At 44.9% G+C, this 14,956-nt stretch overlaps 1 protein-coding gene across 1 annotated transcript in view; it reads right to left on the reverse strand.

Annotated features, from left to right (window-relative positions):
* The window catches only part of kcnh5b (potassium voltage-gated channel, subfamily H (eag-related), member 5b), a 327,530-nt gene that overhangs the window by 265,238 nt on the left and 47,336 nt on the right, over nucleotides 1–14,956 (reverse strand). Inside the window, exon 2 of the mRNA XM_078233204.1 lies at nucleotides 12,441–12,564. Coding sequence (XP_078089330.1) covers nucleotides 12,441–12,564 — 124 coding nt within the window. The remainder of the gene's footprint in view (nucleotides 1–12,440; nucleotides 12,565–14,956) is intronic.

Raw genomic sequence — 14,956 nt, forward strand, 5'->3', positions numbered from 1 at the left:
CTTTCAACCTGTCCTGCTACCTTCAATGACTTATGCACATATACACCCGGTTCCCTTCTGCTCTTGGACCTCCTTTAGAATTGTAACCTTTATTTTATGTTGTTCTTCCTATCAAAATTAATCACTTTACATTTCTCCCCATTGAACTTCATCTGCCAGCTGTCTGGCCCTTCCAAAAACTTGTCTATGTCTTTTTGAAGTTCTACACTTATCTCCTCACAGTTCATAAAATTGAAAGTGTAAATACATGAAGCAGGAAACAATTTTGGGGAAAGCATAGTGGATTTGGACAAATGCGATGCCTTTTTTAAAGAACTGGCTGGCACAGGTACAATGACCCAATATCTGTGTTGTATGAATCAATGATTCTCCATGGAGAAGATCATTAAGGTGGCTGAAAGTCAGAGGATTTATTCACCAACAGCCCCTAAGGACATCAGAATACAACTGATCACTAAAGTCCACTCTTTTGTTTAACCCAGATATCCATTTTAACTCCAAGGTGAGGAAAGTGGAAGCAGTACAAAATGCATTTACAGGCCCAGGTATCAGGCCTAGGGTATTTTAACTCCCGGGCTTCATCTGCACACTGCCAGTCAGCTAGCTGCCTGGAACAAGGGGAAAGTAGCAGCTGGCTGGTGGGGAGGGAGGGAGAAATAGTCCAGATGGCTAGAAGTAACCAGACAGCACTAGAGGAAGATGGGCCAGCATGCAGATAAGCCTTGGGGAAGAATTTCAGCAGGGTCTTGCAGCAAAGAATAAAGCTGTCCAGGACTTTATTTGGTCTTTCTAGACCCACAAGAGAAAGCTTTCCATTCACCTTGAAAAGCATCTTCAACTTCCCACTCTGGCACGAGCTACAATCCAATCAAGGTTACTGATTTATATTCATTTACAGTATGTGGGTGTTACTGTCAAGGCCATTATTTGTTGGCCATCTCTTATGAGCTGTGGGCTTGCTAGACTACAGTACAAGTCATCTGTTGTAAGGGTTTGTTCAGTAGGTCTCACAAAGAGGTTCAAAACTTGTAAGGTTAAATCAGTAATGTTTATTGGTAACACATAACTATTTACATATGTACAGAGTATAGCCCAGACTAGAAGCTAACTTCATGCTAACTTCTACTCGAGTCTTGCTATACAATTCTTGTTTCCTGTCTACTTTCATGAGCCTCTCTACATTACACTTGTATCATTGATTCATACAACACAGATATTGGCTCATTGTACCTAGGTATTCTATTAATCCCAATCCACTACACTTTCCCCATAGCCAAAATTGCTTCCTGCTTCATGTACTTACGCCATTCAAGTTTTATGAACTGTGAGGAGGTTAGTGTAGAACTTCAAAAGGACATAGACAAGTTGTTGGGAGGGACAGATAGCTGGCAGATGACGTTCAATGGGGAGAAATATAAAGTGTTTCATTTTGGTAGAAAGAACAATATAAGATAAAGGGTACATCATAGAATCCCTACAGTGCAGAAGGAGGCCATTCGGCCCATCGAGTCTGCACCGACCACAATCCCACCCAGGCCCTACCTCCACATATTTTACCCACTAATCCCTCTAACCTACGCATCCCAGGACTCTAAGGAGCAATTTTTTTTTTAACCTGGCCAATTAACCTAACCCGCACATCTTTGGACTGTGGGAGGAAACCGGAGCACCCGAGGAAACTCACGCAGACACGAGGAGAACGTGCAAACTCCACACAGACAGTGACCCGAGCCGGGAATCGAACCCGCGACCCTGGAGCTGTGAAGCAGCAGTGCTAACCACTGTGCTAACCACTGTGCTACCGTGCCGCCATTCTAAAGGAGATCCAAGAGCAGAAAGAACTGGGTGTTTATGTACATAAGACATTGAATTGTTCTCCTATCCCACATTAACCTTAGCTATGCCGAGCACCCTATCTTTCCACCCTTATATTACACCTCCCATATTAGTGTAGTCTTGAATCACACAAAAAAGCCAGACTGGATAAGGAAAACTGGTTGATTTCCCTAAAGAGCAATAGTGAACATTTGGGTTTTTATGACAATCCTACAGCTTCATGGTTACTTTTACTAATGCCGGTTTTCCATTTCCAGATATGCAAATCTGAATCTAAATTCCCAAGCTGCCATGGTGGGATTTGCCCAGACTCCTTGAATGCCAATCCAGTAATACTATCTTTCTGCTCCTGTAGACTGATGTAATGGGATTTCAATTTGCATCAATTTATACGGTTCCCATCTGCTTCTGGCAGGTGCCTCAGCCACTGAAATGGAATGGACAGTGAAGATACTGGCCAACTGTAAGTGAATGCTCCACTTTAAAGATCTCCCACATTCCATGTCAATGGAATAGGTTAAAAATGTCGGGGACGATTCTCCCAGATAGCTGCGCTGCTTTTGTGGCACAGCGGGCCGGGAGACTCAAGTGGAGGCCGTTTCACGGGCTCCCCACTGGGCGCCACAGCCTCCCCAAGTGTCCAGCAGCCGGGTTTCCGGTGCTATCAGCTCCACACCAGAAATCGGTGCAGAGCTGCATAAATTATTTAAATGACAATGTCAATATATTTTAAATATCATTCACGGGCTCGGGACTGAAATCTCCGGGCCCGCTCACGTTCTCCCCCACCCCACCCCCAACTGCCACCCCCCTCACCCCCCCACCCCCGCCAGGGGTGCTTCATTCCAGCAGAGTTTATGAGAGCTCCCCACTTGCGGGGAGCTGGCGGCCCGACCTTGCGCTGGAGTGAAGGGACCCCCATCGAGACCCCGCGCAGAGGGTTGGGCGCCAGGGTGGAGGGTTGCCCCTGGGGCATTGCCACCTTGGCAGTGCCAGCCTGGGCTCCCTGGCACTGCCCAAGGGACAAAGTGGCAATGCTCAGGAGGCATCTTGGCACTGCACCGAACAGTGCCAAGGGGGCGGGACCTCTGGGGGGAGATCGGAGGGGGTGGGGGGTCCTACTGCCACTCTCCACTCAGGATCAGTGACAGAGGGAGGGAGGCCAGCGAGTGGGCGGGGGGAGGTGGTCCTGCTGGGGGAGATCGGGGCTGCAGCGGGGGCGGGGGAGATCAGGGCTGCGGAGGGACATCGAGGTGGGCTGGGGGAGATGGAGATGGTATTGAGGCTGGCCCGGACATGTTCGGGAGGCCAGCGATCAGGGGGTGGGGGGGTCAGAGGGCCAGCAATGTGAGAGTTGCAGAGCTGGCCAACAATAGAGTTGGCCAGCAGTCGGGAGGCCGGCAGTGCGGGGCCACTGCGCACGTGCCAATCTCTGCGCTGACAGATCGGCGCATGCGCAGTGGGTCGCTCAGCGCTATGCTGCCGGCCTCTCCAGCGCAAATAGGCCCCTGATTCACTCTAGTGCACTCTGCAGTGCCCAGAGTGTGGGAGATTGATTTTGAAACTTGCACAGAAAAAAACAGCGGGATTTACTCCAGTTTTTACACAAATTCGACACTTAGAATGTTTTGGGGAGAATCGCCCCTGGCATCCACAATCTACCTATTTTTCCACTACCTTCGAATAAAGGACTAATTCTTTAACCCAGTCGCCATCCTAGAACATTACAACATCTCAGATCTTTGTCCTAGAAGCCAATGCCAATAATCATCATCCGATTGTATAAATTACCTCAAAAGTGAATCCTTTCCTTATGATTGTATGAGTAGCAGAGCACAACACAAGTGAACAATCTCCTTTCCTACAACAAACTCCAAAGTGGACAGAATCCAGTCAGGTCTTCGCTGACCCAATGCATTCCATGTCTGTCCAAATGTCCCTTTCCTTCTCCTAGTCTCGTGTTTATCTTCGATGCAAACAGAGGGCAATATTATGAGAAGCAGTTCATAGAAATCATAGAAACCCTACAGTGCAGAAGGAGGCCATTCGGCCCATCGAGTCTGCACCAACCACAATCCCACCCAGGCCCTACCCCCACATATTTACCCGCTAAGCCCTCTAACCTACGCATCTCAGGATTCTAAGGGGCAATTTTTTTTTTTAACCTGGCCAATCAACCTAACCCGCACATCTTTGGACTGTGGGAGGAAACCGGAGGAAACCCACGCAGACACGAGGAGAATGTGCAAACTCCACACAGACAGTGACCCGACCCGGGAATCGAACCCAGGACCCTGGAGCTGTGAAGCAGCAGTGCTAACCACTGCGCTACCGTGCCGTGGCTGTTCTTGTTCCAGGACAGGCTCCTACGATTGAGATGACCTTCCATCTTTGGCAGCTAGCTCCCGGGTCAGAGCCAAATCATTCGACGAATCATTCTCCAAAAGTCATTTCACATACATAAAAGCCAAGGCATTGGAGCTGCTGAGGTTAGACTTTCACAAAAATAACTGAATAGCACTAACCAAGACAGAGATATTACCCTGTACTCTTCTATGGAGTAATCATCCAAGCTTACACATGCAGTAGAAAATATGGGCAAGAATTTCTTCTATATAAGTGGTAACTAAATTTGATATCCACCAAAGCGTGAACAATATCAACTCCCACATTTTACGGCAATCTATATTTTAACCTCGGAGCTGAATCTTTGAGGCTATGTTTATAACTTAGGCTTACAGCAATTCACCACATTCCCTCTTGGCTACTGTTCCATTATCACAGAGGAGTGATCCTGTTGTTTAATCACAGAGTTGCTGAACCATACAAAGAAAGTAGATTTCCCTCATTATGTCTCAGACTGAGCAATAAACAGAGGGTCTTCTTTGAGTTCTACCCCACGTAGTTGAATTGTTTCAGCAAAAGCAATGGATTCTAATATGGTTTACAATTTAATTCCAGAATATTGTACTGCAAGTATGCAATTCTCTGCAATGGCTTGTTGCATTTATTCTTTTCAATTCAGTTTACTTTGGCCTCTCTATAAACATTATAATCCACAGAAGGACCACGCTGATTTCAATCATTTGTATTACTTTGATCGTTTTATTTGATAAACCTTACCAGGGTAAAGCAATGAATGCCATCAGCAACTAAATTGATTGCTAAAAGAAACTTAGCACATAAGACCATAAGACCATAAGACATAGGAGCAGGATTAGGCCACTCGGCCCATTGAGTCTGCTCCGCCATTCAATCATGGCTGATATTTTTCTCATCGCCATTCTCCTGCCTTTTCCCCACAACCCCTGATCCCCTTATTAATCAAGAACCTATCTATCTCTGTCTTAAAGACGCTCAATGACCTGGCCTCCACAGCCTTCTGCGGCAAAATGTTCCACAGATTCACCACTCACTGGCTAAAGAAATTCCTCCTCATCTCTGTTCTAAAGGATCATCCCTTTAGTCTGAGGTTGTGCCCTCTGATTCTAGTTTTTCCTACTAGTGGAAACATCCTCTCCATGTCCACTCTATCCAGGCCTCGCAGTATCCTGTAAGTTTCAATAAGATCCCCCCTCATCCTTCTAAACTCCAACGAGCACAGATTAAACAGAATCTATTTCTTCCAATTTATAGTGCAATATCTCTCAAAGTACAAACTAGGTTCCATTTTTCCTCCAAGAACGTGTACAGGCAAGACTTTCCTCGTGACCTGCTTCAATTATACATCAATAATCTAGATGAAGGAACTGAAGGCATTGTGGCTAAGTTCGCAGATGATCTAAAGGGATAGGTAGAATTGAGGAGGTGGGGAGGCTGCAGAAGGACTTGGACAGGTTAGGAGAGTGGGCAAAGAAGTGGCAGATGGAATACAATGTGGGAAAGTGTGAGGCTTTGTACTTTGGTAGGAAGAATAAAGGCATAGGCTATTTTGAGGAGAGAATTCAGAAATTGGAAACGCAAAGGGACTTGGGAGCCCTCATTCAGGATTCTCTTACGGTTAACTTGCAGATCAACTTGATAGTTAGAAAGGCAAATGCCATGTTTACATTCATTTTGAGAGGACTAGAATACAAAAGCAAGAATGTACTGCTTTATAAGACTCTGGTCAGACCACATTTGGAATATTGTGAGCAATTTTGGGCTCCGTATCTAAGGAAGGATGTGCTGGCCTTGGAGAGGGTCCAAAGGAAGTTCACAAGAATGATCCCGGGAATGAAAAGCTTGCTGTATGAGGAGCATTTAAGGACTCTCGGTTTGTACTCGATGGAGTTTTGAAGGATGAGGGGGGATCTCATTGATACTTACAGAATACTGAAAGGTCTGGATAGAGTGAACATGGGGAAGATGTTTCCATTAGTAGGAGAGACTAGGATCCGAGGGCACAACCTCAAAATAAAGGAACCGAGGTGAGAAATTTCTTCAGCCAGAATCTGCGGAATTCATTGCCACAGAAGGCTGTGGAGGCCAGGTTATTGAGTGTACTTAAGACAGAGATAGATAGATCCTTGATTGGTAAAGGGATCAAAGGTTACAGGGAAAAGGTGGGAGAATGGAGTTGAGAAACTTATCAGTCATGATTTAATGATGGAGCAGACTCGATGGGCAGAATGGCCTAATTCTGCTCCTATACCTTATGGTCTTGTGGTCATAATTAGGTAACGGCACAACTATGGCATAAGGATGCTGGATCAGTGCAAAAGAATAAGGAATTTGTGAAGGAAATTACTGACTATTAATTATAGTTCTCTGTATTTTCACATAAGTTTCTTCTATTACCTGAAGGAAAACATTAAAATCAATGGTTATGGCTATTTATGTGCACTTAAGCTAGTATTGCTGCTGTTACTTAAACTTAAAAATAATGGTCTAAGAGGGAAGGAAAATGCATTTGTTGAATCAGTCTCTTACTTTTAACTGATTCAAAAATGATCCCGGAAATAATTTCAATAACTTAAGCATTTATTTTCTCTGCATACACACAACAGTGACATCTGAAACAAGGACATAGCAAAGGAAAAAGCTTCAGCAAAGTGCCAGTAACTCAAGCAATGAGATTGCGTTATCGTAAATAAATATAAACTGCGTGTTTATCACCCTTTCAATGTTCAAACTAAAAATCAGCTTCAGAAAACATGAGTTAATGGCAACTGCGTAAGCTTGTTGTACAGTGTTTTTAAAAAGTGATTTGTTCAAGGGATGTGAAGATTGCAGGCAAAGCCAGCATTTGTTGTCCATCCCTAATTGCCCCAAAAGGATACTGGTGTGTATGATATTCTCAATATCATTTGACGAACACAGAATATACAACCGAGTCTGTAGAGGCCTGTAAAACTCAGCTTTCATTGAGACACATCTTACTGATGGCTCACATATTCATTGAAGCTGTACAAGAAAGACTAATCATGCTATGTTACATCACTTTCTGTGGTGATGTATACAGTTTCTGAGAATATTAGCTAGAATTAACCAATTACACCACATCTCCCCCCAGGTATTTGATTTCCATTCTTATCATGCAAAGACCAAACAAACCATAACTTCAAATTCTGGTGTGTTGCAGTCCTGAATTTTGTTTTCCTCTCTTAGGTCCTCTTTTTTTCCTCCCTTCCTCTTAGAAATGCACGGTGGCACAGTGGTTAACACTGCTGCCTCACAGCGCCAAGTACCTTGCTTTGATTCCAACCTTGGGTCACTGTCTGTGTGGAGTTTCCACATTCTCTCCATGCCTGCGTGGGTTTCCTCCAGATGCTCCGGTTTCCTCCCACACTCCAAAGATGTGCAGGTTAGGTGGACTAGTCATGCTAAATTGCCCCTTGGGGTTCCAAGATGTGTAGGTTAGGGGGATTAGCAGGGCAAATACGTGGGGCTATGGAGATAGGGCCTGGGTGGGATGCTCTGTTGGAAAATTGGTGCAGGCTCGATGGTCTGAATGGCCTCCTTCTGCACGGTAGGAATTCCATGATTCTATACCCGCTGTGGCAGTTTCACAAGTCTATCAGGATTGGTCCTTTTCTCTTTTTGTAGGGGATTGGGGGTTTTGAATCCGACGACTGGTCTCTCAGACTCTGCTGAGTAGAAGGTGGATTGGTAGCTGGCTCGGGTTCCCCAGTCAGGTTGCCATCTGGATTGTGGATGAATACAGCATCTCCAGCCAGTTAGATTGGGTGGATGAGTGCTTCCACAGTGCAGCAGGCTGCTTCTGTTTAGCTGTTCCCGTATAGGACAACAGGAGCAGACGCATGCTCCTCTGCAAGTCACTTACCATTCTGACTTGGAACTATATTGTCGTTCCTTCACTGTCACCAGGTTAAAATCCTGGAACTCCTTCCCTAACAGCACAATGGGTGTTGCTGCAGCTCATGGACTCCAGCGAGACAAGAAGGCAGCTCACTACCACCTTCTCAGGGGCAATTAGAGATGGGCAATTTAAAAAATTGCTGGCCTCACTGGTGACGCTCACATTCCATGAAAGGATTAAAGTAAACAGTACACATCTGTTCCATCTTACCATAACATTATCTGCTTGGATGAGATGGATCAAGTATGTAGTGTCTGTTCAACCACTTGTCCATAGCCAGCTTGTCCTTGGCTCCAAACTGGCTCTCCTGGTGGGGGATCCAGCATGCCTTGTGATGTTTATCATTGTTCCACATCCGGCTGGAATGTAATGTTTCCTCCTTCTCTCACACTTTGTCCAAGCCATCAGCATGTAATTGTGGTCTGTGTGTGCGTGTGTGTGAGAGTAGAGAGTTCAATTCTCGGACTCCTTCCTGAGAAGTTCACATTTTGGAGCAGAGTTGAACAATAGTCCTGAAGTGCAAGTTGAATATCATCTTTCTTTTTCAGCAATGCTTTCACTGTATGCATTCCTCTTTCAATTTTACCATTGGCTTGAGGGTAACATGGAAAAATCATGCCGTGAACTCTTTAAAGTATTTACTGGCAAACTGGGGCTCTTTATCTGAGATTACAAGATCTGGGATCTATTTCCTTCAGCTGTTTCAATAGTGTGACTCTGCAGTTGCTTAACTTTTATCCATCTGGAGTAGTAGACCACTACTATCAGGGCCATCCTGCCTCTGTGTTTAAAGCGGTCTGCCCCAAGACATTCCCATGGTCTTGATGGGCAGGAAGATGACATCAACTGTTCTCTTGTCTGCTGATGATGAATAATGCATGTAATACGGCTGGATTTTATCCCTTTCGGCGACTTTGAGAGACCTGCCTACTAAATGGAATATCTTACTCTGGCTTGACATTTTGTGATACCCCAAGTATCTTCAGATCAGTCGTTGGAGGATGTCAGGTCTCAGAATTTTCAGAATGACCACTGCAGCGTCACAGATGAGTAAATCATCATCTTCACTGAGGTGTCCTCTCTGTTTATAGTGCTGTCTGAGAATGGGATTGTGTAGCATGTACGCGGGCCACCCTTTGACACAGTACTCTCGGACCTGGGCACATTGTTCATCAGATTTCTATGCATCTCTGATTTCATTCAGTCACTGAGTTGTTGCTGGTAGAATTGTAGTTGTGGTCGATGCAAGGGCAAGATCACTTTGTCCGAGATACGGGACAAAACATTTGCCATGTTCTTCTGCTTTCCCGGAAAATACTCTGGCTTTGCATCAAACAACATCATCCTAAGTGCAAATCGCTGTACTCATGAAGGCATTTTTAATTGCTAACTCCTTAGAATTTAAGAGTATCACAAAGGACTTGTGATGTGTTTCTATCTTGAAGTAGAAATCAAGAACATGATCCATGAACTTCTCGCAAGCCCACGTAGCAGTTAGTACTTCTTCTTTATCACTGTATATCTCTGTTTAGTCTCCACAATATACGGTCTGTGCTTCCCATTCATCAGTCTCTGAAAGATTACAGCTCCCAGTCCTGCAGAAGATGCACCGGCAGTAATGATAGTCAGTATCTCTGGATCACAGTGAACAAAATATCAGGTGATATCAGCATCTCTTTGATTTTCTCAAAATACCTCTGTCATGCTTCCTCCCAGTAACACTCACCTGATGAAGGAGCAGTGCTCCGAAAGCTCGTGATTCCAAATCAACCTGTTGGACTTTAACCTGGTGTTGTGAGACTTCTTACTGTACCCACCTCAGTCCAACGCCGGCATCTCCACATCAATGCTTCCACACAGCTCCAGGCATTGCCCTATCGGAACAGCTGACAATCATGACAGCTAGGTTAGGCAGGAGCTTTCCGACTTGGTTTATCATTTCCATGAATCTCTGGAACTCAGTCACATACCAAGGAGCTGGAAACCCCTTGATTGCTCTTGTCTTCTGCAGATCAACTCTGACACCTGATGCATTCACAATATGTCCAAGAAACTTGACAGTCGGCTGCAAGAATTTGCATTTATTGTTAAGTGAAAGTCCTGCATCCTCTAGTGTTGCAGCACAGCTCCAGACTCATGTCTGGACTGCCATGTTCTGTCTGAGTGGATCCATCAATCCAGATGTCATTCATGTGACATGCGGTTGCACCCAGTCCTCCTTGGGTGCTGGACATTCTCCCATGGATGATTTCTGGTGCTGACATGATGCTGAAAGGTAATCTGTTAAAACAAAACCTCCCGAACGGTGGGTGTAATGAAAGTTGTGAGCAACTTGGACTCTTCATCAAGGAGTGGTTGCCAAAAATCACCATTTGAATCAGGCTTCACAAAGAATTAACTCTTTCACAATTTAGATAAACTCTCGTCCACAGACGACATAGGATAGACTTCACAATCAGCCGCTTCAATCAGCTGCGTAAAAACCTGAGCAAGTTCTGATAGATCTGCTGAGTTTTGATACTGGGACTGTCCCCAAGGACCAGTTTGCTGGTTCTGTCAAAGGTAAAATAACTCATTCCTTCAACATTGAGTCAATTTCCTCCTTCACGTTTGGCAAGAGTGGCTGAGGAACTATTCTGGGTGTATAAAGGCACGCTGACTTAATTTTTAGACATACGCCGCCATTCTACTGCCTCCGCCCGCCACAGGAATCGGAGCGGGAGAGGGGCAGACGATGCGAAGGTCCGTTGATCTCGAGCGGGATTTTCCGATCTCGGGTCGAGTGAGGCCATATAATCCTGCCCATAAAGTCACAAGGTATTTGGCTTCAGCTTTCCCAATCCTGTGGAGGATTTTGGAATGATCTCAGCTTCTCAGTTCCTCTACTCTGCAAATCAGATGCAAGTCGATACAGATCTTCCTGTTCAAGAGTGAGCAACTCTGGTTTGGAATTCGATACAATATTGAGCTATAACTTTTGAGTTCCCCAGTGTCGGTACGGTGCTCCAGACAATCCCTCTCGAACTTCACAGATAAAGGTTTCCACGGCAAATGCCCAGAAGCACAGACTTCCTCTGGACAACTGCCCTACTCTGAGAACCATCCAAAAATGTGATTTAAAATCGCAAACTTCAGATGGTTCCGACAAGGTTACACCAATACTTACCCAGAAAATGTCAGAAGAGTTAAAACCTCTCCTAACTTCTGGGCAACTATTGTAAAGGCCCAGACAGATCCTCCTGCAGAACTTCCTCCTCACACCTCAACCACCCATTTAAGACTGAGATGAGGAGGAATTTCTTCTCTCAGAGGGTTGTGAGTCTTTGGGACTCCTTGTCAGAGAGAGCTGTGGAGCAGAGTCTTTGCATATTTTTAAAGCTGAGATAGATAGATTCTTGACCAGGAAGGGAATCAAAGGTTACGAGGAAAGGGCAGGAAAGTGGACGTGAGGAATATTGAATCAGCCATGAACCTATTGAATGGCGGAGCAGGCTCGAGGGGCTGAAAACGGCCTACTCCTGTTCCTATTCCTATTCCTAGTGGGCGGCTCGGTGGCACAGTGGTTAGCACTGCTGCTTCACAGCGCCAGGGACCCGGGTTCGAGTCCCGGCTTGGGTCACTGTCTGTGTGGAGTTTGCATGTTCTCTCCATGTCTGCATGGGTTTCCTCCAGATGCTCTGGTTTCCTCCCACATTCTGAAAGACATGCTGGTTAGATGCATTGACCCGAACAGGTGCTGGACTGTGGCGACTAGGGGAATTTCACAGTAACTTCATTACAATGTTAATGTAAGCCTTACTCGTGACTAATAAATAAACTTTATTTCTTATAGTTTTATGGTCATATAGTTTACCGCCCTTCCTTAACATAATATGACTTTCAGGGATTTGCCAAGTGGAAAATATTTAAATGCATTTGCCCTTTAAAGCTGCCACAGCAGCAGCAGCACCAAGAGGCTGGTAAAATAACAATATAAAGTCAAGAATGTGGGCCTGTAGCATAGAATTGAGAATGCCTCCAATGCAAACATATGAAGTAGGTGTAGGAGTAGGCAATTCGGCCCATCAAACCTGTTCTGCCACTTGATAGCATCATGGTTTTGTGTCCATCGACACCTCTCAAGTCATTTTGCTGATGATCGTCCAGTCTGGCTTTCAGATCCACCATCTGAAAATATCTCATGCATGATCCCATCAGCTCGCTTCCATTAAAAGTAGTAATCTGAGCCAAACACTCATAAGCCGTACACCATTATTGAGTGCAACTGTGCCATAAGTAAACCAGTAAAAAATATTCCATTTACCTGCAGGTACTGCTTTTCTGCATTACTTCAGCCCGATGGTATCCAGACAACTTGCAAAATCCATCATTACTGTAAACTACTGGCCAGTCTACAATCTGAGCATTTCCAAGTAAGAAGCTTGTCTCTATAAAGGTAAGCAAAGAATAACAAGTTAAAATAGGACAGTGTGGTATGCTGTGCAGTAATGTATATGAGGGCTACATTTGGATGTAGACATATTGTAGATATTTGTGGAAGTGCAGTAAAATTATTATTCACATGTATAAAATAAGAGCCACAATATTATTATGTGAACTTCAAGTTTGATCAAATCATTTTTCTTCTTAACATAGGTCCGCGCTCTACATCGCTAAGTTAGCGGCAACCAAAATATGTTTTTTCCACAATATGTAATGTATAATCGAATTCTCCGGCTGCGCTGGTCTAAACGCCAGATTTTCCCGCCCGACTGTCCGCATTGTCCGCAACCCGCCCGCTACAATTGTGGGAGAATTCCGGCTATAGAGTCAATGCAGACAATAGTCATCTGCTAAACTGGCAGTGATAGAGTAACCTAATTTTTGATGTATATCTTTCCCTTTCTCAACAAATTAACCAAATGCAGAAAAGGTGTAGTTAGTGTAACGTTTTACTGATGTAGCACCATCTCAACAGGGACTTCCACCTGGTGCGCATGATGCGTGATTAAATCACTCGGGAGGCTAGATCGTACCCGGGAAATAAAGGCTTTTATTAGTAACAAGAATGGAGCACACTATATAACAATACAATCCCAGACTAAAGGGTCACCAGGCAGTGCAGTGACCTTTATACTCCTCCAGGTAGGCGGAGCCAACTGGAGTGTACCACAGAACAATATCAACAGGTAGAACACCCCAACCCTAACCCCAACAGTGACAACAGTAACATATGTACAAGTACCCATAGTGCTGACCATCTATGGTTCAGTACCCATAGTGGTAACCATCTATGGTTCACCACAGCGCAAAACACAGCCTACAAACATCCCTGCTAAGCAAATAGCATGCGTACAAGTTCTGATTAGCAGTAATCTGCTCTAGACGTGTTCAAGGGCTATAGTTATTATCCTCTCTAATAGCAGGATAATTTGGTAATAACATGGTATAAAATTGGGCCTAGGAAAATCAAGAGATTCTGTTGAATCGTTGCTGTTGTTTTAGCTGTTGTTCCTCTGTTGATAAATTCACTGATGTGGAAATGCCGGCGTTGGACTGGGGTAAACACAGCTGACGAAGGAGCAGCGCTCCGAAAGCTAATGGCGTTTGCTACCAAATAAACCTGTTGGACTTTAACCTGGTGTTGTTAGACTCCTTACGATAAATTCACTGACAGTCTCAAAAAAGAAATTCTTTTGTTAGGGCCAGCAACAATATCAGAATGAACCAAAACACTGTGGCCGGAACTCTACCACCTCGCCCGCCACGGAATCGGCATGGGCGAGGGTCCGACAACAGAAATCTCCGTTGACCTCGGGTGAGAATTTCTGGTCTCGCCCGAGCAAGGCCGTAAAATCCCGCTTTGTATGTTAAATCTCTGAATACTGAGTATTTCCTCAATAGCTACTCCACAGCCAGCCAGGCGCAGGGAACAGAGCTCTTTATTCAGTCTACTCGCTCCACCCTCCAAACGTGCCCACTCAGAGCAGTTCCCAACAGCTCACCCCACACCCCAGGTCACCTGATCCATTCCCTTAAAGGGGCAATGTCCCAATGTACTGGAACTTGACAGCAATGTTATTTTTAAACACAATCACTGCTACAATGTCAGAAAGGCGGCAGCCAATTTGCAAGATCCCAGAGAAAAACAATGTGATAATTGTCAGGTAACCTGCTTAGTGATGTTAGTTGAAAAATAAATATTGTCCAAGACACCCGATTGAACTCCACTGTCGAAAAGAATTGCAAAGTGTTATTGGGCAATAATTTGCTGTAGGAGTGATTCTAGCAAAGTCACTAGTTAGACTTGCCTGTCCCCTTCAATCTCAGCAATATTTTGCCCCACAGCTTGCTGGGAATGCGAACTGAAAACACAAAGGAAGCCAAGTGTCTCGGACCTGAGGAAACCACTGTGCCAGCCACAACTCCATGAGAATCCAGGCCTTAACCTCAAAGCCAAGTTCTTCCGTATTCTCAAACTAATAAACTCCACCGGTGGAATTTTCCAATCTCATCCAATCCCGCCCCGCTGCCGGCGGGAATGGAGAATTTATGGCTCAGCAAAACTCCATTCACTGCAGCGGAACCGGAAAATCCCAGCTGCGGACGAGATCAGAAGTTTCCGGTGCACAGGTTTCTCTATTTAATACTAACATTAATGATGTCTGAGATAGACCAACTTAAATGGGTAACATCCACATATCCACCCAAGGGGCAACACTTCAATATCGTGTATCCCTGCAATGGTGTGAATGTTCTTGCCCTGGTAGTCATCTTCAAGGCAGGAAGGATATTTGGTCAAATTGTGTGGGCTTTTCTATTCCCCCATGTCCTCAGAGG

This window comes from Mustelus asterias, chromosome 18 (assembly GCF_964213995.1).
Source record: "Mustelus asterias chromosome 18, sMusAst1.hap1.1, whole genome shotgun sequence".
Lineage (NCBI taxonomy): Eukaryota > Metazoa > Chordata > Chondrichthyes > Carcharhiniformes > Triakidae > Mustelus > Mustelus asterias.